The 26,713-nt window shown below is 41.0% G+C and overlaps 1 protein-coding gene across 3 annotated transcripts in view; it reads left to right on the forward strand.

Moving 5' to 3' along the window:
* jade1 (jade family PHD finger 1) overlaps positions 1 to 26,713 on the forward strand; it is a 236,705-nt gene that overhangs the window by 168,212 nt on the left and 41,780 nt on the right. For all 3 annotated transcript variants that reach the window (XM_087980044.1, XM_043674201.2, XM_087980045.1), the window contains exons 5-7: positions 7,570 to 7,760; positions 16,328 to 16,539; positions 25,831 to 25,998. In XM_087980044.1, coding sequence (XP_087836170.1) covers positions 7,570 to 7,760; positions 16,328 to 16,539; positions 25,831 to 25,998 — 571 coding nt within the window. The remainder of the gene's footprint in view (positions 1 to 7,569; positions 7,761 to 16,327; positions 16,540 to 25,830; positions 25,999 to 26,713) is intronic.

The raw sequence follows: 26,713 nt of genomic DNA on the forward strand, positions 1-26,713 counted from the left end.
CAGCTTCTAAAGCTCAACTGGATCGAATGAAATCAGTTCTTTTCAACACTTCATTTTACACAGAAAGCTTGATACAACACCTGGAAGTGCTTTAACATTTGCTGGTATCGCCATATCAGAATTGCTTTAACACTTGCTGGTATCACCGTATTAGAATTGCTTTAACACTTGCTGGTATCACCGTATCAGAAGTGCTTTAACACTTGCTGGTATCACCGTATTAGAATTGCTATAACACTTGCTGGTATCACCGTATTAGAATTGCTTTAACATTTGCTGGTATCACCGTATTAGAATTGCTTTAACACTTGCTGGTATCACCGTATCAGAATTGCTTTAACACTTGCTGGTATCACCGTATCAGAAGTGCTTTAACACTTGCTGGTATCACCGTATTAGAATTGCTATAACACTTGCTGGTATCACCGTATTAGAATTGCTTTAACACTTGCTGGTATCACCGTATTAGAATTGCTTTAACATTTGCTGGTATCACCGTATCAGAATTGCTTTAACACTTGCTGGTATCACCGTATTAGAATTGCTTTAACACTTGCTGGTATCACCGTATCAGAATTGCTTTAACACTTGCTGGTATCACCGTATCAGAATTGCTTTAACACTTGCTGGTATCACCGTATCAGAATTGCTTTAACACTCGCTGGTATCACCGTATCAGAATTGCTTTAACACTTGCTGGTATCACCGTATTAGAATTGCTTTAACACTCGCTGGTATTGCCATCCAGAATTGCTTTAACATTTGCTGGTATCACCGTATCAGAATTGCTTTAACACTTGCTGTATCACCGTATTAGAATTGCTTTAACACTCGCTGGTATTGCCATATAGAATTGCTTTAACATTTGCTGGTATCACCGTATCAGAATTGCTTTAACACTTGCTGTATCACCGTATCAGAATTGCTTTAACACTCGCTGGTATTGCCATCCAGAATTGCTTTAACATTTGCTGGTATCACCGTATCAGAATTGCTTTAACACTTGCTGTATCACCGTATTAGAATTGCTTTAACACTCGCTGGTATTGCCATATAGAATTGCTTTAACATTTGCTGGTATCACCGTATCAGAATTGCTTTAACACTTGCTGGTATCACCGTATCAGAATTGCTTTAACATTTGCTGGTATCACCGTATCAGAATTGCTTTAACATTTGCTGTATCACCGTATCAGAATTCCTTTAACACTTGCTGGTATTGCCATACAGAATTGCTTTAACACTTGCTGGTATCACCGTATCAGAATTGCTTTAACACTTGCTGTATCACCGTATCAGAATTGCTTTAACACTTGCTGTATCACCGTATCAGAATTGCTTTAACACTTGCTGGTATCACCGTATCAGAATTGCTTTAACACTTGCTGGTATCACCGTATCAGAATTGCTTTAACACTTGCTGGTATCACTGTATCAGAATTGCTTTAACACTTGCTGTATCACCGTATCAGAATTGCTTTAACACTTGCTGGTATCACCGTATCAGAATTGCTTTAACACTTGCTGTATCACCGTATCAGAATTGCTTTAACACTTGCTGGTATCACCGTATCAGAATTGCTTTAACACTTGCTGGTATCACCGTATCAGAATTGCTTTAACACTTGCTGGTATCACCGTATCAGAATTGCTTTAACACTTGCTGGTATCACTGTATCAGAATTGCTTTAACACTTGCTGTATCACCGTATCAGAATTGCTTTAACACTCGCTGGTATCACCGTATCAGAATTGCTTTAACACTTGCTGGTATCACCGTATCAGAATTGCTTTAACACTTGCTGGTATCACTGTATCAGAATTCCTTTAACACTTGCTGGTATTGCCATACAGAATTGCTTTAACACTTGCTGGTATCACCGTATCAGAATTGCTTTAACACTTGCTGTATCACCGTATCAGAATTGCTTTAACACTCGCTGGTATCACCGTATTAGAATTGCTTTAACACTTGCTGGTATCACTGTATCAGAATTGCTTTAACACTTGCTGGTATCACCGTATTAGAATTGCTTTAACACTTGCTGGTATCACTGTATCAGAATTGCTTTAACACTTGCTGGTATCACCGTATCAGAATTGCTTTAACACTTGCTGGTATCACTGTGTCAGAATTGCTTTAACACATGCTGGTATCACCGTATCAGAATTGCTTTAACACTTGCTGGTATCACTGTGTCAGAATTGCTTTAACACATGCTGGTATCACTGTGTCAGAATTGCTTTAACACTTGCTGGTATCACTGTGTCAGAATTGCTTTAACACTTGCTGGTATCACCGTATCAGAATTGCTTTAACACTCGCTGGTATCACTGTATCAGAATTGCTTTAACACTTGCTGGTATCACCGTATCAGAATTGCTTTAACACTCGCTGGTATTGCCATACAGAATTGCTTTAACACTTGCTGGTATCACTGTATCAGAATTGCTTTAACACTCGCTGGTATTGCCATACAGAATTGCTTTAACACTTGCTGGTATCACTGTATCAGAATTGCTTTAACACTTGCTGGTATCACTGTGTCAGAATTGCTTTAACACTTGCTGTATCACTGTATCAGAATTGCTTTAACACTCGCTGGTATCAGTGTCAGAATTGCTTTAACACTTGCTGGTATCACCGTATCAGAATTGCTTTAACACTCGCTGGTATTGCCATACAGAATTGCTTTAACACTTGCTGGTATCACCGTATCAGAATTGCTTTAACACTCGCTGGTATTGCCATACAGAATTGCTTTAACACTTGCTGGTATCACTGTATCAGAATTGCTTTAACACTTGCTGGTATCACTGTGTCAGAATTGCTTTAACACTTGCTGTATCACTGTATCAGAATTGCTTTAACACTCGCTGGTATCAGTGTCAGAATTGCTTTAACACTTGCTGGTATCACTGTGTCAGAATTGCTTTAACACTTGCTGGTATTGCCGTATTAGAATTGCTTCTATAATGTTATATTCTTCTCTCTTGAGGAAATTCCTGATTCAATTCATGTCTTTTGTTGAGAAACCTAGGTGAAGGCTGGATACCACTAGGGCTGCAAAGACTAAATTGAAACAAAACAGAATAAGCACACATTTCCCAATATCTCTTGTTTTTTGTCATCCCTGTCTCCTGAAAGATTAACGTTTTTGTTAGGTTTCTATTCTGAGCATTGCATTCATGTGCATTTGCATTAACACCAAAGAAAAGGGAGATTTAGGTTTCTGTAGCACCTTACATAACAACTGGATCTTCCAAAATATGTAAAGTTGATAAATACATTTGAGGTTTTAAAAAAAAAGCTTAAATTACTGTGAATGCTGTGAATCTGAAATAAGATCATCTGATTTTTATACAAATTCTTTTGAGGTGTTGTCGTTATTGTAATGTAGGAAATGTGGCTGCCAGTTTGTGCACAGTAAGTCCCTATGGATGTGATAATGATCAGACACATTGTATGTGTTGATTGAGAGATGAGTATTAGCCAAGAAATGGGAAAACTTGCCTGCTTTTGTTCACATAGTGCCATGGACTCTTTGAAATTCACCTGATGGGGAAGACAAAGCCTTGGTTTAACATCATATCCAAGTGATAGCACCTTGGACAGTGCAATACTCTTGTCAATATCAGTTTTGATTAATTCAATACAGCGTGTTGGTATGCATACAAATCTTCAAAATTAACCTTTCCCCTTTTTAGGCAAAAGTGAGGACTGCAGATGCTGGAGATCAGAGTCTAGATTAGAATGGTGCTAGAAAAGCACAGTAGGTCAGGCAGTATCCGAGGAGCAGGAAAGCCAATGTTCATGGTTGGGGGTTGGGGGGTGGTTGGGGGTTGCTTTAGGTGGTGGGGGGTTGGGGGTTGGCCTGTTCATTGGGGTTGCTGTCCTTTATGAAGCTGGACAAGAGCCACATGCACTTGCAATTACAGTTAGATGAGGATGCCCAGAAGTATGCTACAATTAATATTCATGAGAGTTGTAGCAATATGCAAGACTGCCATTTGGGGTAAAGCAAACCTGTGCAAGTTTTCAGTGGATGGTGAAGAGCATTTTGCAAGGTATTCCCTAGGTAACCATTGACCTAGATAATGTGATAATAACAGGGATGACCATTAAGGAGAACTTGGAAGCAGCCTTTAGACATTTTTCCCAGGGGGGCATATACCTTAGAAGGGAAAAATGTGTGTTCCAAGCACCCCAAGTGACCTACTTAGTCTACAGAGTTGACAAGACTGGGTTAGATCCATTGGAAGATAGAATGACGGTGATCAAAGGTGTCCTGGCTTTCACATCTGTACAGGAGCATTCATCTTTCCTTGGACTGTAGAATTATTACGAATAGTTCATATATAATCAGGCCTCCATCCTGGCAGCTTTACATTAACTCGTAAAAAAGTGTCAGCCTTAGAAATGGTCACCCATAGTCAAGCCACAGCTTTTAGGGAAGTGAAGAAACAGCCATCATTCTCAGAGGTGTTAGCATGCTATGACCCATGCTATTAACATGTGGTGCCTCCCCATATGCCCTCAGGGTAGTATCAGCTCACAGATGGCCCAATGCAGTGGAACACCCAATAGCGTATGGATCCAGAACTTTGGCTAATGCAGAGCCAGATAGAGAAGGAAGCTTGATGGTCATATTTGGAATCAGGAAGTTTCACCAATACCTTCATAATAATTACAGGCCACAAACCCCTGCTGGGTCTACTTAAGTTGGACAAGGCAGTGTCAACCATAGCTTCAAGCTGAATTCAGTGGTGGACTCTAATATTGAGTATGTATAATTACAAGTTGGAACACTGCCTGGGAGGCTAAATAGCAAATGCGGATGGACTGAGCCGCCTCCCGCTGACAGATACCTCACTGGGACTGCTACCACTGGACATGTTCGCAATGGTTGTAAAATATTTTGGACGCACACATCCAATCACAGTTGATAATGTCAGACTTTGGACTCAGAAAGATCCAGTCCTGGCAAAAATAAAACAACTGGTGGTGATGGGGGAAACCAAAAGGCTGTCACAACCAAAATTGAAATCTTTTTGGACCAGTCGAGACCAGATCACAGTATAGGATGGCATATTATTATAGAGAGTAAGAGTGATTGTCCTGAGCAAAGGTTGCCACCGGATGCTGGCTGAACTCCACCAGGGTCATCCAGGGGTTTCCAAAATGAAGGTGTTAGGGAGAAATTATGTCTGATGGCCAAGATTGAATGCAGGCATAGCTGTGTTGGTGGGCAGTGCCCATAGTGTCAACAAGGACAAAAATCCAGCAGCTCCCCCACATTTACGGGAATGGCCTTCTATGGGCTCACTGTTCTTAGTATTGTGGATGCCCACTCAAAGTGGCTGGACATGCACAGACTTCATTTGTCAAATAATGGGACGATGAAAGAAGAACTGCACATGATCTTTTGTAATACACAGACTCCTGGAACTGTTGGTCACAGATAATGGGCAGTTTACCAGCAGGGAATTTGAGTTTTTCCTGAAGTTGAATGGAATTCAACATACAAGGACAGTTTCATCCCATCCATCATCCAGGGGTCTGGCAGAAAGACCAATCCAGACTTTGAAGGCAGGTTTAAAGAAACAGCCTGTAGTTTCATTACATACCAAACTGTCCCAGTTCTTGTTTGATTATAGGACTGCCCCTCATGCACCTACAAGGATAGCTCCAGCAGATTTGCTGATGGGGAGAAGACTCTGCACCAGGTTAAATCTGATTAGGCAGCGGGGTGAAATGGCATCAGTAATGCCAGTGGTGGACACACTACTCTGCTAAGGGGGAGCGAGAGTTTACGTCATGGGAGTTATTTCACTCAGTCCACCCACAGGCTGTCTCCCCCCACCTGTGTCTCCCTATTTGGCCTCTAGATTATTTCCCCAGCCTCTGTCCTTAGAATGCCTCCCTGCCGTAAAAGCCTGGGGCTTGCCTCTCTCTGGCATTGTGACACTTCCTTGTGGGTCTCCTTGCAGTTCCAGAGTTGCGCACTGGGGCTCCCAAGATCTACTGGCAAACAAGTGGGCAAGCAGTGCTTGAGAATGCCAGTTCCTGTGCGTTGAGGTGTGGATGTCAAATCCTCAGCTTGTTAAGGTCTTAAAAAGACGGTCACCTTTTCCTCTTAAAGTTTTGCTCCCTCTGTTTTTGATATACCACCTCTTTCCTTGCCTCCATTTGCTGGTTCAAGGTGCACACTACTCTACTGATTGTTTGTTTGGTAAATATCACCTGAATTAGACCCATCTAGAGCTTAAAGGTTGATAAGAGCAAAATACAAGTTGCCATTTGAATCTGAATCTGGGGTGTGTGGGTAATTAGTCGGAGATCAGCTCCTGATTTCTCTGTGATGTAGGTGAAGATTGAATCTGGATCTGGATCTGCAGCTGTTGAAAAGCCTGCACTATTTATTGCCAAGGCTCTTGCAAAGATAATAGACACGAGCAGCTGATGAATGTTACAGAAGCAGCTTTCAGTGGCAAGTTAGATCTTACCTCTTCGCTGTTCCATGTTTGGACAAGAGCCGCACAGAAGCAGTAGGCTGTAACAGTGCCAGAAAAGGAGCTTTTTTTTTTCCCTGCTTGTATCTGATTTCACAGTACTCGAGGAGGACTGAATGAGTTTGATATGCAGTGCCACAGAGCTCAGAGTGTGGACATGAGCCGGCACTGAACCAATCCCTGCAGAGTGGGATATATTGACTCAAAAAAAACACTTCCACTGTATCTGCAAAAAGAAAGCAAGTATGAGTGCTGGAAATTTAAATTTGAATCAATTAATGTGCAACAGGATAAAGTATGTCTTGACCTCTCTCACAATACGATCCTGATTGAAACATTTGCTTTTTGTTTTGTAATTTACCTACCTGCAACTAGTTGAGATTGGAGTATGTTGAGCAAAATCAAGGCAGCATCTGTTTCAGCTCAGGCATTCCAGGTACTGTATTGTCCTGTATTAAATTTAGGTATCTAACCATAGTGCATAAAGAAGCACAAATGTGTCTCTCCATTGTTAGTTGAGCGGCACCACATAGGCAAGTGTGAGACAAGATGAGGAAGCAGGTCTTGCATTGACTACAACAGTTGTTATGACGATTGACCTCACACCTTTGGTGTCATTCTACACCACACTACCTAACTGACCTCCAGTGATGCTGAATTTACATTGTGTTACTTTGTTATATCTAATTAAGATGAAGGATGTGATTTAATCTCTTGTGCTGCACTTCCTAACTTGTTTGAAATATCAACAGAATAGTAGGTAAATGCACATGTAAGCCAGACTTGGTCCACCAGCTATTTCCTCCCTGACATACAAAATATGCCTCAAATTTTCAGTCATGTCAATATTGTGTGTTGCTGCACCAATAAAGGACCCTATAAGTGAGTGGAGTTTTTGGAAGTCAATGATCAATATAAGTTTAATTAATCACTAAGCAAATTTCTTAACCAAGCCATTGAGAGATTCTAATTTTAAATGTTTTAATTTGCTGTCCGAAGGACAACCCTGATCATAAGGTACGTAAATTGACACTTTTTTTCTCTTTGTATTTGCAGAATTACTGAGGAAAAGGATAAAGCTGTGACATTTGCCAGACCAAGGAAATATATTCACTCCTCTGGTTCTGAGCCCCCAGAGCTTGGTTACGTGGATATCCGCACACTTGCGGAAAGTGTGTGCCGTTATGATCTGGATGACATGGATGTAGCCTGGTTAAACATGCTCAATGAAGAATTTATAGGAATGGGTATGATATTTTTTGGCTAGACTACATGTAAAATAAGGTTGCCACTCGCATGACAGATTTTAAGAATTGCTTTTATTGGAAACTTATAAAAACTATTAACTTCTACAATCTTTAACAGTGTTATTTACTGCCAATGATGTATTTAACTAGGAAGGAAATAAATGAACAAATTTGTTTTTACCAGTTATGGAATGCACATTGTCCAGGATACCGCACAAGTTTCTATCCAGTTTCTTTCATGGATTTGAATGGAATCTCTTATCCAGTGCAGTAATGGGGGAGTATCATAATATCATTGCAGAGGGCTTTTTTAAAAGTGAGTCTTGTCTGTTTTGATTGATGTTAAAGATCCCATGACACTATTGTAAGAAGAATATCCAACATAAAACCAATGCCACGAAAGACAAGTTGACTGGTTATTAGTTTTCGGTGATTACTGCTGCTATGCAGTAAAGTGTGGAATGACTTGGAGCAAAGACATGGTTGCTAAATTTGTAAAGGACATAAAGATAGGTCAGAAACTGGATGTAAGGAAACATAGATGGACATTGGTAGGTTGAGTGAGTGGACACAAGTCTGGCACATGGGTTTTAATGTGAGAATGCGTGAACTTGTTCACTTTGGCAAGAACAATGAAGCAGAGTATTACTTAAATGGAGAATACCTGCAGAATTACAGTTACAGCACAATCAAGGTGATTTAGTGCATGAGTCACAAAATAATAGTAAGAAGATACAACAAGTAATTAAGAAAGCTAATAGAACACTGTCCTATGTTAAAAGAGGAACTGAACATAATTAAAGAATAACATCTTCACTTTTATATGGGGCATTGGTGAATCCAGATCTCAAATATTGTGTGCAATTTTGGTCATCTTGCTTAAGAATGTAAATGCATTGGATGCAGCTGAGAGCAGGTTTATTGGATTGATAACTGGAATGGGTTATCTGATGAGGAAAACCAGGTGTTGTTTCCACTGGCATTTAGAAGAATGAGAGGTGACTTGATTGAAGCACAGAGAGTTCCTAGATTGCGAATTCTGGAATCCATTCACAAAACGAACTGTGCACAAGTCAGATCACAATGCAGGATCGTATAAAGGCACCATTTGTAAGTACAGGAATTGTTCCAGTAACAGCTGTTCAAAATTATACCCTTGTATGGAATTGTTTTCGTAAATTGGCCATTCGTAAGTTGCGTGCCCTCAGTATGTAAGAGCCTGAACAGTCTTGACAAGGTGGAGGTAGAAACATTATAAGTTCTTTAGAGTAAATCCAGAACCAGGGGACAGTGTTTAAAATTTATGGATTGCACTTTTATGACAGAACTTAGAATTTTTTTCTCTGAGAGTTTGTGCAACTTTGGAGCAATTTGCCTCAGGAGGTGGGGGTCATTGAATATTTTTAAGACGGACTAATTCTCTTGCCTGACAGCAATCAATGGTTATTGAAGATAGAAAAGAATATGGAATTCTAAACATGAATAGATCAGCCATGATCCTGAAGTGCCCTGAAGAAGGATTGCACCCAAAATGTTGACTTCTCCACCTCCTGATGCTGCTTGGCTTGCTGTGTTCTGCCAGCCTCCTGCTTGTCTACCTTGGATTCTAGCATCTGCAGTTTTTTTTTTTGTCTCTAACCAATGATCTTATTGAATGGCAGAGCAGACTTGAGGGCTAAGTGGCCTGCTCCTGCTCTTGATTCATAAGCTTATATGAATCCATGCCACTCATTCTTGGAAAATTAAATAGTTATCCAATTTGTGCCAGGTTTTAAACAATTTTACGGTGCAAATGTGTTCTGATTAAGAGCGAGACTAAAATGCTTCACTTGGGACTTTTGACTGTTCCAGATAGCAATGTTAAATTCAAACAAGATGAAAGATTACTGTTTTCTTTTGATGTTGCATAGTACAGTGTAAGCATGCTGCACATTATGGAATGAGTGTGTGTGCATGTCAAAGCTACTTTTGATCAAGTGTAAAAAAAGTGGAACCTAACCGCAAAAGGGTGCTTTTTTTTTATTGCAAGGAAACATGGGCAAAGAATTCAATTCCAATCCAGTGTGCCTCCCTGGTCTTATATTTCTTCATGTTGAAATCTCCTTAGTATGCACTCAGCACAGTAATGATGTTAAATTGATGTGGTGTGGTGCAGGATAAATTACAGCTGATAGAGATATTTAATGTTGAGATGTGTGTGACATGAGACGACAGAAACTGTTTAAAGGCTGTTTCCGTCGCAGATCACAGGATAATGGACTGTGCATAATATGGATTTATTTCCTGACTGAATACCAGCAGGGGACTTTGCCAACATGAGTACATAGTGAAAATTTAGCCACAAAAGCATTTTTCTGGCCTCCGGTTTCGTGATTAGAAGATAACTGAGTGGTTCCCAGTTGTTTTTTGTTTGATGTACATTCCCAGCATCATACCTGCAAAGCCAGAGGATTAGCTGTATATGGTAGTTTTACTGTGTGCATGCAGAGAATGTAGTACAGTTTTTCTCCCTTTATAACAGGTTAGTTGTTAGTGAATTACATTCCTCTAAACATTTCTACAAACCAGACTGGTTAGAGTGTAACAAGCTCATCGTCCTTTGGTCCAGGATAAAATTGGGAATTTCTCAGTTTGTGTTGGCACAGATTAGACTTGGCAAAATTTGACTGTTGTATAGTACATTGTGATCTACATTAGGAGAGCATATATGAGTTTTCGTGACTTTTATTCAGTAAAAATCTTCTAATTGCTTCAATGCTCTGGATGTAGCAGAATAGAATAAAATCCTGTACAATTCTTCTCCAGTTGAAGATGATGTACTAAAAAAAAGTTCTGGTAGTTTGTCAGATGCATTGATAGGTTGTGGATAGGGATTTCTTCAGCCTCAGGCAGTAGTTTCTGAAGCATCGACATGATAGTGGAAATGTAAAGCTAAATTTTACTGGAGACTAAGAGGTAAACTCTGGATTGCTGGTTGTGGATCAGAACAAATCAGCACTGTTTTCTCACCCTAACTTATCCACTGTGCCTCTTATGAAGTGCTAACACGTTGAAAGTGCCAGTATGAGGTTAAGTCAAGGCCTTATCTCCTGTCTCCTTTTGTGTAAAATATCCCATGACAGTAGTTGAAGCTTCCATGCTCCTGGCTCACATTTATCTCTCAACTAGCTCAAGGCTGAGATGGACAGATTTTTAATCAGTGAGGGAATCAAGGATTATGGAGTAAAGACATGAAAGTGGATTATCAGATCAGCTCTCATTGAATGGTGGAGTAGACTTGATGGGCTGAATGGCCTGCTTCTACTCCTATAACTTATGGAGAGGTGTGTGTCTGGCTAGGATACTCTTTAGAGGGTCAGTGCAGATTCAGTGGACCAAATGATCCCAATTTACTGCATATGAGTTGATGCACATATCTCACAAGGATTGAAGAATCACAACAGTACATTATAACAGTGAACAGTGCACACTTCCAGAGCAATTCATTGACTGTGCGGTCCTTTGGGATACCTAGGGTTCGTGAAAGGTGCAAGTTCTTTCTTTCTAAATTCCATGTAATGATCTTCCCATTGATCTGTTGGTCCCAACTCTAGAGATGCTGAGCGAATGCCAGATGTTCTCTTGCAAGAGGAAAATTTGAGAGGAAGCCAGAGAAGCATTCCAACAGTGGCATGGTGGCTCAGTGTCAGCAATGCTGCCTCACAACACCAGAGAGCTGGGTTCGATTCTAACCTTATACTGTCTGTGTGAAATTTGCATATCCTTCCTCCTGTGCTCCGGTTTCCTCCCACAGTCCAAAGATGTGCAGGTTAGGTGGATTGGTCTTGCTAAATTACCCATGGTGTCCAGGAATGTGTCAGTTAGGTGAATTAGCCATGCTAAAAAATTGCCCCTAGAGTCCAGGGACATGCAGTCTAGGTGGATTAGCCATGGGAAATGTGGCATGATGTGGACGGGGAGGTGTGGGTCTAGTTGGGATATTTCTCAGAGGGCCAGTGCAGACTCAGTGGACCGAATGGTCTCTGTCTGCTCTGTAGGGATTCTGAGGACGCCATGTAATCTCCCTAATACAGTGTTCAAGATTGTTGTGAAGACACATGAAAAGAGGGAAAGAAAGTTGTTTAAAGAATGCGGGTCATTGCAAACACCTTAACACTTGCCATGGATACTTCTGTTAATTGTGTGTCATTATGGTTAATATATGAAGGTCAACGATCGCATGTGCTCATGTAATAATTTAAAGAGACATCTACTGGTGTTGGGGTGAAGTTTGAGTTAGGAGGTCTATATTTGAAAGGATTCACTCTGCATAAATCTAAGCTGAGTAAAGGCATGTTGTGATTTCATCCTTCACCAACTAGCTATCGGGTATTTAAAGATGTAGTTGTAGAGGCATTTCACACTTCTTGACAGTTTTCTCCATTTAATATTGTAAATTCCACACACTCTTCTGGAACTGATTACCAGGTCATGGTTCTTTTATGTTGTTGGATTGTTTCATGTGTGCACTGCATTTTTAACATCTGCGAAAGAATGATCTGTTTTCTTAATGCATTGTTTTATATTGGTGACAGCTTTAGTTTTGCTCAATGATAGTTATGACCAGTGCAGCAACAAAATGTAGCTGAATGGATGATTATTAATGAGGTGTGTACCTTGTGAGATGAAAGTTTTGAGCAGCATGTGTTTGGTGGTTTATTGGTGAAATTCTTTATAGGCCTTTGTGACAAATGGTTGCTTGGCAGAAGAACATGTTGAGATGAAATACAAATCGGGAAACCCAAATTCAAATGTGAGCTTCATTTTTTACTGCGTATAATCATCAGTAAACAAAGTTTCAATGCATTGAATCTTCAAACTGTGTTGTCCTCAAGCACTTCCTGAACTGTTGTAAATATTATAAGTTCACATCATTGTTATTTTTCTTAATTACTTTCCTTATGGTGTCTGCAGACACCTTAGGAGGACAGAAATATTCCAATACATTAAGTTCAAGCTTCAAAGCGCACAGGTACTTTTATAATTTTAAAAGAAAGCAAGAAAAAGCCTTGCTGTGTCCTGCTCAATCTAACCGTGGCCACCTCCGTATTGTTCTTTACCCCTCCACATTACCTCATGGTCCCTTCATAAAACCTGTGCCCCCTCATATCCATGCCAAACTATGGTCTTCCATCTAGCCCTCTATGGCCCTCATTTCTTTCATCCAAGCTAAGTTTCTCAACCCACCCTCCTTTAGCCCCTCATATTCTTCATGTCAAGTTATCTAATGCAAAGATGAAATAAAAAATTTCTTTGTGATTATCGATGGCTTCATTGTATTAAACAACACTCATTGATATCAAAGAAAACCTCAGTTACTGTCTTTAACAACCTTCCTTATTTTCATCCCTTATAGAAACAAGCATCATTAAACTTTATTTGGAGCTGTTAATTAAACTGTGAACTGACAGACATCCTACTGTGCTAACGATAGGTTGTGAAATCAGTCACACAGCATAAACTCTATAATGATGGCATTGAGGCTGATGTCAAAAGGCAGAATGAAATACCAAGCACTTTGAAAAAAAAAGATTTAAGGATGACAACATTTCATTGCCTTAACTACTTGACAGATTTGACAAACATATCCACCTTCATGTCAATTTTTAAAAATCGTAAAAGGCACTTGACTTCTTTCAAAGGGCAGTTGGCTTTCTCAAAGGTTACTCTGGCCCTATTTGAAGGGGTACCCTACCTCACCAACTAACTCTGGCAGCTTTAGACCTCCTGAAAAATATCAAGTCTGGTGTTTTGGATATCTCACAAGCATTAAGTGGATTTGTTTGAAGACACCTGAATTTTAATTTGTGCAGATGCCTTCATGAACCGTACGTGCAAAGTTCAGTTCCTTGTCCCCTGGTGTGAAAATGGTAAGCGTGGAGTTCAGTGGAGGGGCATCTGGAGTCGGGCCGCTGGTAGCATTTTGGTTCAGCTAGCACACTTTGATACTGTGACAAAAAATTTCAGACTATTGTTCTCTCATAGGAGAAATCTAGGAAACTCAAATGTACGATTTTGAATCGGATATTTTCTGAATACCAACGAGTTTGCGAACCAATAAGACTCAGTAAATTCAAGTGTGTCTGAGCATTGTCCTGTGCACCTGGCATCAGTTCCAGTGATAAGTACTAGTTCATCAACTCACGACAAACAAACAAATCAATGTCCTTGCCCCTTAAGACAGAGAAACGATATAAATAGTTTGCTGCCATCAGAAAGATGCATGTACTGAAACCACGGTAACATAAATGATGTGTTGGAGAGTTAAGTCTTTTCTCATTGACGTGAAAGGGGAAAGGTTGAAGTTACTGTTGCCTTTGTGTATCATGGACGATCCCAGAAATATTCCGGTGCAGAAAGAAGCTGTTTGGCCCATCAAATCCTCCACCGGCCCTTTAAATGAGGATCATTTCCTGGTGTCAATCTCCTGCTTTTTTTCTATATCCTTGAACGTCATTTTATTCAAGTAAACATCTAGCGTCCTCTTGAATGTCTCAATGAAACCAGCTGCCATTTTCAGGCAATGTGTTCCCTACCCTAACTGCTCACTGAATGTAGGGAGAAAGTGAGGTCTGCAGATGCTGGAGATCAGAGCTGGAAATGTGTTGCTGGAAAAGCGCAGCAGGTCAGGCAGCATCCAGGGAACAGGAGAATCGACGTTTCGGGCATAAGGGCTTATGCCCGAAACGTCGATTCTCCTGTTCCCTGGATGCTGCCTGACCTGCTGCGCTTTTCCAGCAACACATTTCCTGCTCACTGAATGTAAGTGTTTTTCTTTGCTTTACCCTTGTTTCTTTTACAAACCGCTTTCAATCGATGACCTATTGTCCTTGTTCTTTTTGAGAATCCAGCCTGCTCATGATTTTTAAATCCTCTATCATAATAATCTCCTCTCAGCCACTTTCTCTCCAAGAAAAACAGAGCTAACTTTTTAAATCTAGCCTCCTAATTAAAGTTCCTCCTTGCTGGAGTCATTCTTATATATTGCTTCTGTGCTCTCCCCAATGTTTTTACATCCTTCCTCTGATGTGGTGCCCAGATCTGTACACAGTACTCCAGCTGTGGTCTAGTAGGTGTCTTATACATGCTCACCCTTACCTTCTTGCTGTTGTTTTCTGTGCACCTATTAATAAAGCCAAATATGCTTTGCTTAATGCTCTATCCACCTATTATTTCAATAATCTGTGCACATATTGAGCCAGGTCGCTTTGCTCCTTTACTCCCTAAGAATTGAACCTCCTATTTTATATTGCCTTTTCATGTTCTTCCTCCTGAAATGCATCAACTCTCACTCTGATTTGAAACTCATCTACCACCTATTTACCTGTTCTGCTCATTTGCTGATGTCCTTCTAGAGTTCCACTATGTCCTCATTGTTTACAGTTCTTCCAAGTTTTGTGTCATTTGCAAATTTTAAGATATGCTCCCTACACAATGAGATCTAGATCATTAATATCTATCAGGAAAAGTAAGGGTCCCAATACCAATCCCTGGGAATTCCACTACAAGCCTTCCTCCAGTCCAGAAAGCATCCATTGATCATAACTCTGTTTTCTATCACTCAGCCAATTCTGTATCTATGTTGCTACTGACTTTTGATACCACAATATATGATTTTCCTCCATTGTTGTGCGGCACTGTATTAAATGCCTTTTGATGATTATTGAGATTGATTATAAAGATACTTTTGATAATTGAGCAGGCAGGTTCGGAATGTTTGTTGTGACCTAAGGAATGATGAGGAAGGCCGGTGTTGGACTGGGGTGGACAAAGGTAAAAATCACGCAACAGCAGGTTATAGTCCAACAGGTTTATTTGGAAGTACTAGCTTTCGGAGCACTGCTCTTTTGTCAGGTAGCTAGTGGGGCAGGATCATAAGACACAGAATTCTGCCCCACTAGCTACCTGGCAAAGGAGCAGCACTCCGAAAACTAGTACTTCCAAATAAACCTGTTAGACTGTAACCTAGTGTTGTGTAATTTTTAATTGTGAGCTAAGGAAAGCAGAGACAGTTTGTGGAATAATGTCTTCAGAGTTACTAACATATGGAATGGATTGTGACTTAGTACAATGCCTAGAATTGTCTGGGCTTTTTGGAGACTCTTGAAATCAGCCAAGATATCAGATGGGCTGAGACTACACCTTCATGAAAGTTGTCCTCCCATTACAGTACACAGGGTTGAGATTTCTACTTTAATATGTTTTTGAATTGTTTTTAGACGGTAGGTTATATTGAAGATCTTGTGACCAATACGATTCATATAAGATTTACTAAAAGTGTACTGTTTTCTCTTTAGTATAAATACCTTTTTAAATAATAATCCATCTCTTGACTGCTAACCCAGATGAAATGAGCCTGCAGCAGTACCATTGATGTCCAATGTGAAGCATTTTGGCCAACTGTTTTGGGGTCGCAAGATCTGGCCAGTGTTGAGCTGGAATGAATGAGAAAATATAAAATTATTAACGGATGGAAAAATGCAAACTGGCACAATATTAATGCAGAATGTTTTGGCTAACTTTGTCAGGGATGGCTGAATTGGATGAATTCACCATGGAGAAAGTCATGGAGGATCTGGAGCGTAGATGTTACGATAACATGAACCATGCCATTGAGAACGAAGAAGGACTAGGAATTGAATACGATGAAGATGTGGTGTGTGACGTGTGCCAGTCTCCAGATGGCGAGGATGACAACGAGATGGTTTTCTGTGACAAATGCAATATATGCGTCCATCAGGTAAGATTGCTAGCACTCCTGCATGGTTCATCTGTTTTACTGAATGAGCACATTCATTCAATTGGAAGATGAGCTTGTAGAAAATAATTGTTGAGCATCATGCTCCTGTAATCAAGCTAAGCATGGAAAATGTATACAGCTAGTATGGTGTTAACTACAGTTCTATGTTATAATGGTGAACATTTTGAAAACAGCGAGTTGCAGAGGTAGAACAGATAGTGGCTGATCATTCTGCTAACCCTGGTGAGATTCTGTGTCTGTGCACGAAGAATGGACCATTTAGAAGGAGATGCTAGGCTGAAGCAATTCTCAAGATATGATGTGGCAGTGGCACAGAGTGATTGATTAAAAAAGAGTCAAGCATTTCAGATGTGATGTATTCAAGGATGGAGAGCCAGAGCTACACCGTGAGAATGTGGATGGTGGGCAGTGTAGAACTGGAATCATGTGGCAGGGTTTTGAGTTTAATTGAAAATAGAAAATGAAAGGCCAGCCCAGCAGGTGTTTTGCACATTCAAATCCAGGGGGGGTGACAATTATTTTAGCATGGCTAAGAATAGATGGTGGCAAGCAATGTTGCAGAGGTAGGAGAAAGTGATCTCAGTGAGATAAGATTTTGGTCTAATTGAACTAAGTCCTAGGATGGTGTAGTTTGGTCCATAAGATATATGAGCAGAATTAAACCACTTGGCCTGTTGAGTCTCTTCTGCTGTTTGATCATGGCTGATAGGTTTCTCCTGCCTTCCCCCTGTAATCTTTGATCCCTTACTAATGAAGAATCTATCTATCTATGTCTTAAATTCACGCAATGATTTGGCCTATACAGCCCTCTGTAGCAATGAGTTCCATAGATTCACCACCCTCTGGCTGAAGACATTCCTCCTCATCTCAGTTCTAAAGGGTCATCCCTTTACACCTGAGGCAGTGCCTTTTGGTCCTAGTCTCTCCTACTAGTGGAAACATCTTCTCCATTTCCACTCAATCCAAGCCTCTCAGTATTCTGTAAGTTTCAATCCGATCTCCCCATCATTCATGTAAATGCCATTGAGTACACATCCAGAGTCCTCAACAACCCTTCATATGACAAGCCTTTCATCCCCGGGATCACTCTTGTGAACCTCCTCTCGGCCCCCTCTAATACCAGCATATTCTTCCTTAGAACTGGGCCCAAAACTGCTCACAATATTCCAGATGTAATCTGACCAAAACCTTACTCAGCTTTAGCAGTGTATTCCTGCTCTTGTATTCTAACCCTCTTGAAATGAATGCTAGTGTTGTGTTTGCTTTCCTAATTGCCAACCGAACCTGCATGCTAACCTTAACAGAATCTAGAACTAAGACTCCTTAATTCCTTTGTGTTTCAGATTTACGAAGTCTTTCTCCATTTAGAAACTAGTCTAGACTGCTGTTCTTCCTACCAAAGTGCACAATCTCATATATTTTCCCAGGTTGTATTCCATCTGCCACTTTTTTGCCCCCCTCTGAGCCTGTCTAAGTCCTTCTGTGGTCTTCTTGCTTCTTCAACACTATCTGTCCCTCCCTCTGTTTTTGTGTCATCTCCAAAATTAGCAACAACGCCCTCAGTTCCTTTGTCCAGATCATTAATATATAATGTGAATATGGTCCAACACTAATCTCTGTGGAATTTCACTGGCCACCGGTTGCCATCCTGAAAGAGGAGATAATTGGGTGATAGAGATTGTGGAAATAGCGGGAAAAGGATATTTACCTGTGTCTCTTCCTGATGCTGAGCTAAGCAGATGGTTTGACATTGTAGGGCAGAGAAGAGGTGGTGGAGCAGTAAAAGTGACCAGTATCAGTGACGTTCTACTTATAGCTGATGTAGCTGAGGAATAGAGATTGCCGAGTTTTGTGCTGTAATTATGGCCCAACATGTCATAGAATCATAGAATCACGACAATGTGGAAGTAGGCCATTTGGCCCATCAAGTCCACACTGACCCTTTGAAGAGCATTCCATCCCGACCCAACCCCCCTACCCTATCCGTGTAACCCTGCATTCCTCCTGACTAGTTCATCTTGCTTGTACATTCTTGGATACCATGGGGCAATTTCCCATGGCCAATCCACCTAACCTGCACATGTGGACTGTGGGAGAAACCAGAGCACCCAGAGGAAAGCCATGTGGAGAATGTACAAGCTCCATGCAGAGACAGTTGCCCAAGGGTGGAATCGAACCTTGGTCCCGGGTACTGTCATGCAGCAATGCTAACCACTGAGCGGCCATGCTGCCCACATCCATGTTATGGATGTAGGTTTGCTTACTGAGCTAGAAGGTTCATTCCAGACGTTTCATCACCCTACTAGGTAACATCTTCAGTAGGCCTCCGGCCGAAGCACTGTTGATAATTCTTGCTTTCTATTTATATGTTTGGGTTTCTTTGGGTTGGTGATTGTATTTCCTGTGCTGATGTCATTTCCTGTGGTGAGGCCACTTCCTGTACTTTTTCTCAAGGGGTGGTAGAAGGGTCTAACTCAATGTGTATGTTGATAGAGTTCCAGTTGGAATGTCATGCTTCTAGGACAGGAAATGACATCACATCCAGAAATGACATCAGCATAGGAAATACCATTAACAAACCAAAGAAACCCAAACATATAAATAGAAAGCAAGAATTGTCAACAGTGCTTCACCCGGAAACCCACTGAAGATACCTAGTAGGGTGACGAAACGTCTGGAAATAAACGTTCCAGCTCAGCGAGCAAACCTACATCCAGAACCTCAACCTGAGCTACAAGTCTTCTCAAAACTTGCTAACATCCATGTTATGTTAATTCTCACAAACCTTCTCCCACCCCTCTTCAACTAACTCTGTCCATTAGCTAGCAAAGAGGAGAAGCCTATTGAATATGTTGTTAGGGACATTGGATACAATGCTACGTCAGGGGAAGTTAGTTCTCATAACTGGTTATGTTCAGATTGATTGGAATGCAAATTTTCCAAGGAGAGTCAATAGAGCCAGAGAACAGAAAGTAGTAGTTGGATGCAGATAGCATGGTCAACTGTACTGCAGGCTGTGGAGTGGATCAGGAGGAACAGAGCATAGTGGCTACAGTGTTGAGAATGGAAAGCTCTGCTCAATGGAATTGAATGAAGTTTTGGGAGGGATAGGAATGAAGATGGGAGAAAGTGTTCTGTTCCTTGTCTTCATTCCTGCCGTTTTCAATGATCAGTGCATGTATAGACCCAGGTCCCTTTGCTCTTGAGCATCTTATTTTATGTTGTATTTCAATTTTCATCCGACCAGAATGCATCAATTTACAGTTCTCTAAATGGAACCTCATCTCTCTCCTTCCTGTGCATTCCACTAATTTGTCAGTGTCCTTTTGGAGTTCTGCACTGCCCACCTCACACCCTACAATTCTTTCAAGTCTTGCGTCAACTGCAAATTTTGAAATTGTCCCCGACAGACCAAGATCTGGATCATTAGTATATATGAAAGGAAAAACAAGAGTCCCACTACCAACCTCTGAGGAACTCCATTACAAATCTTCTGCCAGCCCCAAAAATATCTATTGAGCATTATTCTCTGTTTCCTATTGCTCAGCCAATTTTGTATCCATGTTACTACTATCCATTCATTCCTTGGTTTATGATGTTTCTCATGAGTATCTTGTATGACAGTGCACCGGGCACCTTCTGGAAGTCTATCTACAGTCAATCGTGTCAATACTGCCATGCTTCAAGAATGGTTTTATACTGTTACTGTAATGTTTTCTTCGTTCTCTCATGGAACAATACAGGATCTAATGTTGAGAGATTTTTCCAACTATCTGGACCATGTCCAGCCAATCCTAGTAATGTTGCAGGATCTGGTAACACGAAGGAAGTTAATGTTTGTTCAAATGTCCTCCCATTGAATCCAGAGAATGTGGTGATGTATTGGTACTGGAACTATCTAGCATTCTTATGTGTCACTAATACACAGTCAAGGTCTCACTGCAATACATGAGTGTGATGATGACAATGATTTTGTAAGCTAGGACTTCTCTTGACTTGTTGTCAAATACTCACACCTGTAGTTTGTAGAAGATTGAGCTGATGCAGCTGTTCTGGTGGTAGATTTCCTTCTCACTGGTGAGCTTTTGAGGAAGGTGGCTGCCAAGATATGGGAAGTATTCAACCTATTTTCCATTTGAATCATTTATTGTCACATGTATTCAATATAAAATACAGTGAAAAGTGTGTGCCATTGCCATCCATAGACGCCATTCACATTAACTTAGAATAAGATTTTAAAAAACTTGAAGAGAATTCCAACTTTTCCTTCTCAGTTGCTGCAGCCATGTTCCGGCCTTCCCAGTCCATGCCATTGCTACCGCCAGGAGCCAACTCCACGTGAAGTGAATGCCCCGCTCTAGGTTTCACAGGCCAGCCAGCTCTTCAACCAAGTGCCTCCAGAGGCTGTCTCATGTATAGCATATATGGAGGTGGAATATCTGACTGACCAGGTCCGGATTGATATGAGTTTTGTTTTGGCAGAGTTCAAGAATAAGCTCAGTTTCTTGCCTGAAGAATTGAGGTCAGGGATTATTTGCAAATCTGATGCAGAGTGGGCACTGACAAACCAGTCGTCTTGATACTGTATATCATGTATGTTTATGGTGGCCGGTTCAGTTTTGGCATGGTGACTGAGGTTTAAGTGGTTTCCACCTATTTAATACTTGCATCAGAAGGCAATTAGTCCTTGTGATGAGCAACCACTGTTGCCCTTCTAAATCTATTTTAATTTAATTCCTTTCCCACTCTTACCCTCCTGCACTGCCCACGATGAGTTTTGTAATTAATCGATGAAACTGGTCATTTCATTAAAATACTCTTGGGTATTATGCCATAATGATTTCTCTGCACTGCTTCGCTTCCTGTTCATCCCACACATTGGAACCAAGTATAGAGCTTGGCCTCGTTGACAGTAACATGCAATATCCTGCTCACTGACACAAAGTTCTGGTATGGGCACGCTTGTATTGAACTTATTGCAGCCCTGGTCCAAACATAGACAACGCAGCTATACTGCAGGGATAAGCTGAGAGTAACTTGACATCAAAGTAGCATTTGACAGAGTATGGTATCAAGGAGCTCAATTAAAACTGTCATAGAACATAAAAAAGTACAGCACAGAACAGGCCCTTGGACCCACGATGTTGTGCTTAGGTCATCATTTGGATCAGTTGGATTGATAGATGGCAAATAACTGTCAGACAATGACAAGCTCCAACACGAGAGAATCTAGCCATCGCTCCTTAATATTCAGTGGCATTACTATAGCTGAATCCCCCACAATCACCATTCTGAGGGTTACCGTTGAGCAGGAATTGAACTGGATCAGCCACGTGGCCTGCTATGCTATGGCATTTTAAGTGTTCATCTCTATGCTCCTTAAATGCCTCAAGGTTTCCAACCTTTACCATCCTTCTAGGCAGTGAGTTCCATTAAAACCTCAATAATCTATATCTAATAGTCTTCAGATGAGTCCACCACATCCTGTTCACTCATATGTGTTTTCCTTATTTTCATGTTGCTGTGCAAAATCCTGAGCATCTCTACAGCCTTTGAAATCTTTCCTAGGGCTGAGGTCTCTCCAAGAAGATTGCAATTGACTGACTAATTGCAGAGTCTTTGACAGTTGTTATCAGTCTCAGTCCATCATACACTGCCCATGTACTTTTAAGCTGTCATGCTGTTGCAATACAGCTATGTTATGGGTTATATTGCTGGGGAAGTTCAGTCCCAGATGCCTGGCTGCTTCAGCTGGAGACATGAGTTCAAATCCCAGTTGGGCAATCCCAAGTCTGGAAAACTGAGCTACACTTGGGCTGGCCAGGGTGCCGTTTTCAAAGTGTTCAGATGAAACATAAGTGTGAAGTATTGTGAGCAGGGTAGCCATGGACTTGAAGAGGATGCAAGTGGAATGGGGAGATGAGGTTTAATGTGGAGAAATGTGAAGTGTTTCACTTTGGTGGGAATAAGGCAAAGGGGCAGGATAAAATGAAGGCTCCTGTTTTCAAGGGAGTGCTGGATCAGACAGGTCTTGAGGGGTTGGTGGGTGTGAGCGCACAAAGGCAGCAAGAGAAAGTGGTTGAAAAAACACAGAGTCCTGACTTTTAAAATTGGACCATAGAATGCAAGTCTTTCAGCAAATTTGACAGTTCTTTCCAGAATACTGTTTCAACTTCAACTAGATCTTGTGCCAAATTCCAGACTCCACACCTTCACCTTAGGAAGGGTACATTGATCTTGGAGGGAGTACAGTGCAGATTTACAAGAATGATACCTGAACTTCAGGTGTTAAGTTATGAGGAAAGACAATACAAATTAGAAGGGAGTGATATGTTTGAATCTGCAAGATACTAACAAGAAAAGAAAGGGTAGATAAAGGTGAACAATTTCCACTGGTTGGGAGATTCTAGAGCTGGGGGCATAGTCTGTGAGTTAGGGCCGAACCATTCAGGACAATGTTAGGCAGTACTTTTACACACAGAGTGATAGACGTTTGGAATTCTCTTCCACCATCAGCAGTTGATGCTAGATCTGTTATGAATTTTAACTCTGGTACAGCTAATTCTTTTTATTAAGGTATGTGGGCCAAAGGCAGATATATGGAGTTAAGCCAGTAGACAGTTAAGAATGTTATCAAAGGTTACAAAGGGATCTTGATAAATTGGGCCAGTAGGCTGAAGATCAGTAGATGGAGTTGAATTTGGATAAATGCGTGATGTTACATTTTGGTAAGACGATCAAGAGCAGGATTTATACAGTTAATGCTAGGGCCCTGGAAAGTGTTGTCGAACAGAGAGACCTTGGGGTTCAGGTGCATAGTTCCTTGAAAATTGTGTCACAAATGGACAGGGTGCTTAGGAAGACAATTAACATGCTTGCCTTTATTGTTCAGACCACTGAGGATCGGCGTTTGGACATCATGTTGCAGTTGTGCAAGATGCTGGTTCGGCCACTTTTGGAGTACTGTCTACAGTTCTGGTCACCCTACTATAGGAAGAACATTACTAAATTGGAGAGGGTGCAGAAAAGATTTACAAGCATGTTATCGAGATTAGAGGGTTTGACTTAGAAGGAGAGGGTGGATAGGTTGGGATTTCTTTCACTGGAGCGTAAGAGGTTGAGGGATGACCTAAAAAGAGGTTTATAAAATCATGATGGGCATGGATAAGGTGAATAAGAAAGACCTTTTCCCCAAGGATAGGGGAGTTCAAAACCAGGGGGCCTATTTTGTAAGGTGAGAGGAAAAAAATTTAAAAGGGACTTGAGCAGATTTTCACACAGAGGATAGTTTGTATGTGGAAAGAACTGCCATAGAAAGTAGTAGATGCAAGTACAGTTACAACATTTAAAAGCGATTTGGGCAGGTACGTGAACAGCAAAAGTTTAGAGGGATATGGGCCAAATGCAGACAAGTGGGACAAGATTAGTTGGGAAACCCGGTTGGCATGGACAAGTTGGACTGAAGGGTCTGTTTCCATGCTGTGTGACTGTGACTATGTGAGAATATAAATCAAAACTGCAGTAGGTCAGAGGCTAGGAATTCTGCATCAAGTAACTGACAACCTTGTGGCAATTTACCATCTACAAAACATAAATCAGGATTGTGATGGAGTACTCTCCACCTACCTGGATAAACAGCTCCAAACACTGTTGAGATGCCCAGCATCATCCAAGGCAAAGCTACCCGTTTGATTGGCACCCCATCCACTACTTCACATATTCACACTTTCACCTGTAACACACAGTGTCAGCAGTGTGTACCATCCGCAAAAGTACATTGCAGCAACTCAGCAAAGCTTCTTTATCGGTACCTTCCAAACCCACAACCTCTACCACCTGTAAGTCAAGGGTAGCAGATGCACACTGGTACCTGTACGTTTCCCCTTCAAGGCCCACACCACCCTGAAGCAGAACTATATTATTATGCTTTCACTGTCACTCAGTCAAAATCCTGCAACCCCCTTCCTAATGTCTCTGTGGGTGTTCCTACATCCCAAGGACGACATTCGTTCAAGAAAGCAGCTCACCACTACCTTCTCAAGGGCAATAAGTGATAGACAATAAATGCTGACTCAACTGTTGACAACCACATTCCATGAACTAATTAAAATAAAGCAAAGCAAGTCAGAAAAGAGTCATGCTAATTGTCTTTACAATTTAGCATTCCCGGTTGATGTTAGGAGATTTTTTAAGAGATATTATAGAATAGACAGTTTGATGCAAGCGTCTCTGTGACTGGCCTACAAGAGAAATTAGACATCAGTGGATTTTACTGTTGATCAGGTTTACTCATACTAACAGTGGTATAAGTTATAATTATGAGATTTTATATTGCTGTGTGTTTGTGTACACATCGTCTGTTGGAGAAAACAAAGTGGGGATCATTTTTCAGATCTGAATGACAATATTTTAACTTTATTTGATGTTATCAAAATACTGCAAACATTTTATTAATGAGAGTTGACAGTGTGGTGCTTGAAAAGCACAGCAGGTCAGGCAGCATCCGAGGAGCAGGAGTATCAACGTTTCAGGCATAAGCCCTTCATTATGATTCCTGATGAAGGGCTTATGCCTGAAACGTCGATTCTCCTGCTCCTTGGATGCTGCCTGACCTGCTGTGCTTTTCCAGCAACACACTCTCGATTCTGATCTCCAACATCTGCAGTCCTTTTTATTAACCAGCACCTATGAGACCTGGAATGTACTGGTCGATCAGATATTCCAGTTGACCAAGAGGTCCACATAATCAATGTAAAAACATGCACTAAGTAACACAAACATAATGCAGGAGGTATCCTTTATTTACAGCATAAATCATTCGAATAATTCAAACTTTGCCTTAAAAAAAGACCCTTCATGCTCGCACCCTCAACTGACTACTCGGACATCGTGGAGGTCGTGATAATACACTTCAGATATATAATTTTAGCTGGTTTATGGAGGGTGTTGGTTAAAACAAAGTTTGCTGAAGATTTCTGGGGGTGAAAGTCAGTAGTTGATCATCAGAATTTGCAGATGATCATCTAATGATATGTAACCTTGAGCTAAGGAAATGTGCTATGTCCTCCTGTGTTTCAGTATAAAAGAATGGAACTGGGAAACGTTTTATAAGCATTTAAATACATCCACATGGAGACAAGTCTAATAATTGTCATGACTTTCACGCAACATATAACTGATTGGGTGTGACTAGGAGGCATAGGGATCTGAAAGTTTGGCAGAACCAGTCATCACTGTGTGTATTGAGTATTCTTTGTGCATTTATTGTAGGCTTGTTATGGAATTCTGAAAGTTCCGGAAGGCAGTTGGTTATGTCGGACTTGTGCGCTTGGTGTCCAGCCCAAGTGTCTGCTTTGCCCTAAGAAAGGTGGAGCAATGAAGCCAACCCGCAGTGGGACAAAGTGGGTTCACGTGAGCTGTGCTTTATGGATCCCTGAGGTAAGGCACGAAACATTGCATTGCCCTTGATGGAATGTATAATAGGTTGTCACTTTTCTTGACGGGGGAAAGAAATGCACTCTGGTGATCGAAGTAGTTCAAGTAGGCAAATTTAAAATGATGGCATTGATATAAAACTAAAGTATGCCCTTTTCCGATAGCAGAGCGTTTTAAAAAGTGGGTCTGGGTGGGTGTGTGTAAGTAGTAGTTGTTAATATTCAAAGACATTCGGAATTCAGTATTGAAATGTACTGAATGTTGTCATATATATCACAATGCTCCATTTCGCTCATAACAATGATAAAACAATTTAAGGATGGCATATTATTTTAAAGGTAAAAATTGATCTTAGAATTTCATCTTGTGATGGCACTCCAATTGTTTCAAAAGAAGTGAGTTGCTCCTGCTTCTTTGTATGGATATAAATTATAAAAATATCCTAGCACTTCTGAGTAACTTAGAGTGCCATTCCTAAGAGCCTGAAAACATGACTTAATCTCCGAGTTGAAAAATGCTGGAAAAGTGCAGCAGGTCAGGCAGCATCCGAGGAGCAGGAGAATTGACGTTTCGGGCATAAGCCCTTCTTCGGTTGAAAAATCAATGGCGAGCTCAGCCACCTTACTGACAACTGTCTCTCAGCAGTTTAATGCTGGGAGCCATGCTACATCCTTTAAGGTGAGACTTAAGCTTCGGTCTTAGGCAGATAGTGGGCAAT

Source organism: Chiloscyllium plagiosum, unplaced genomic scaffold, assembly GCF_037043375.1.
Source record: "Chiloscyllium plagiosum isolate Xiang-an unplaced genomic scaffold, Cpla_swu_hap1 HiC_scaffold_36, whole genome shotgun sequence".
NCBI classification, from domain to species: Eukaryota; Metazoa; Chordata; class Chondrichthyes; order Orectolobiformes; family Hemiscylliidae; genus Chiloscyllium; species Chiloscyllium plagiosum.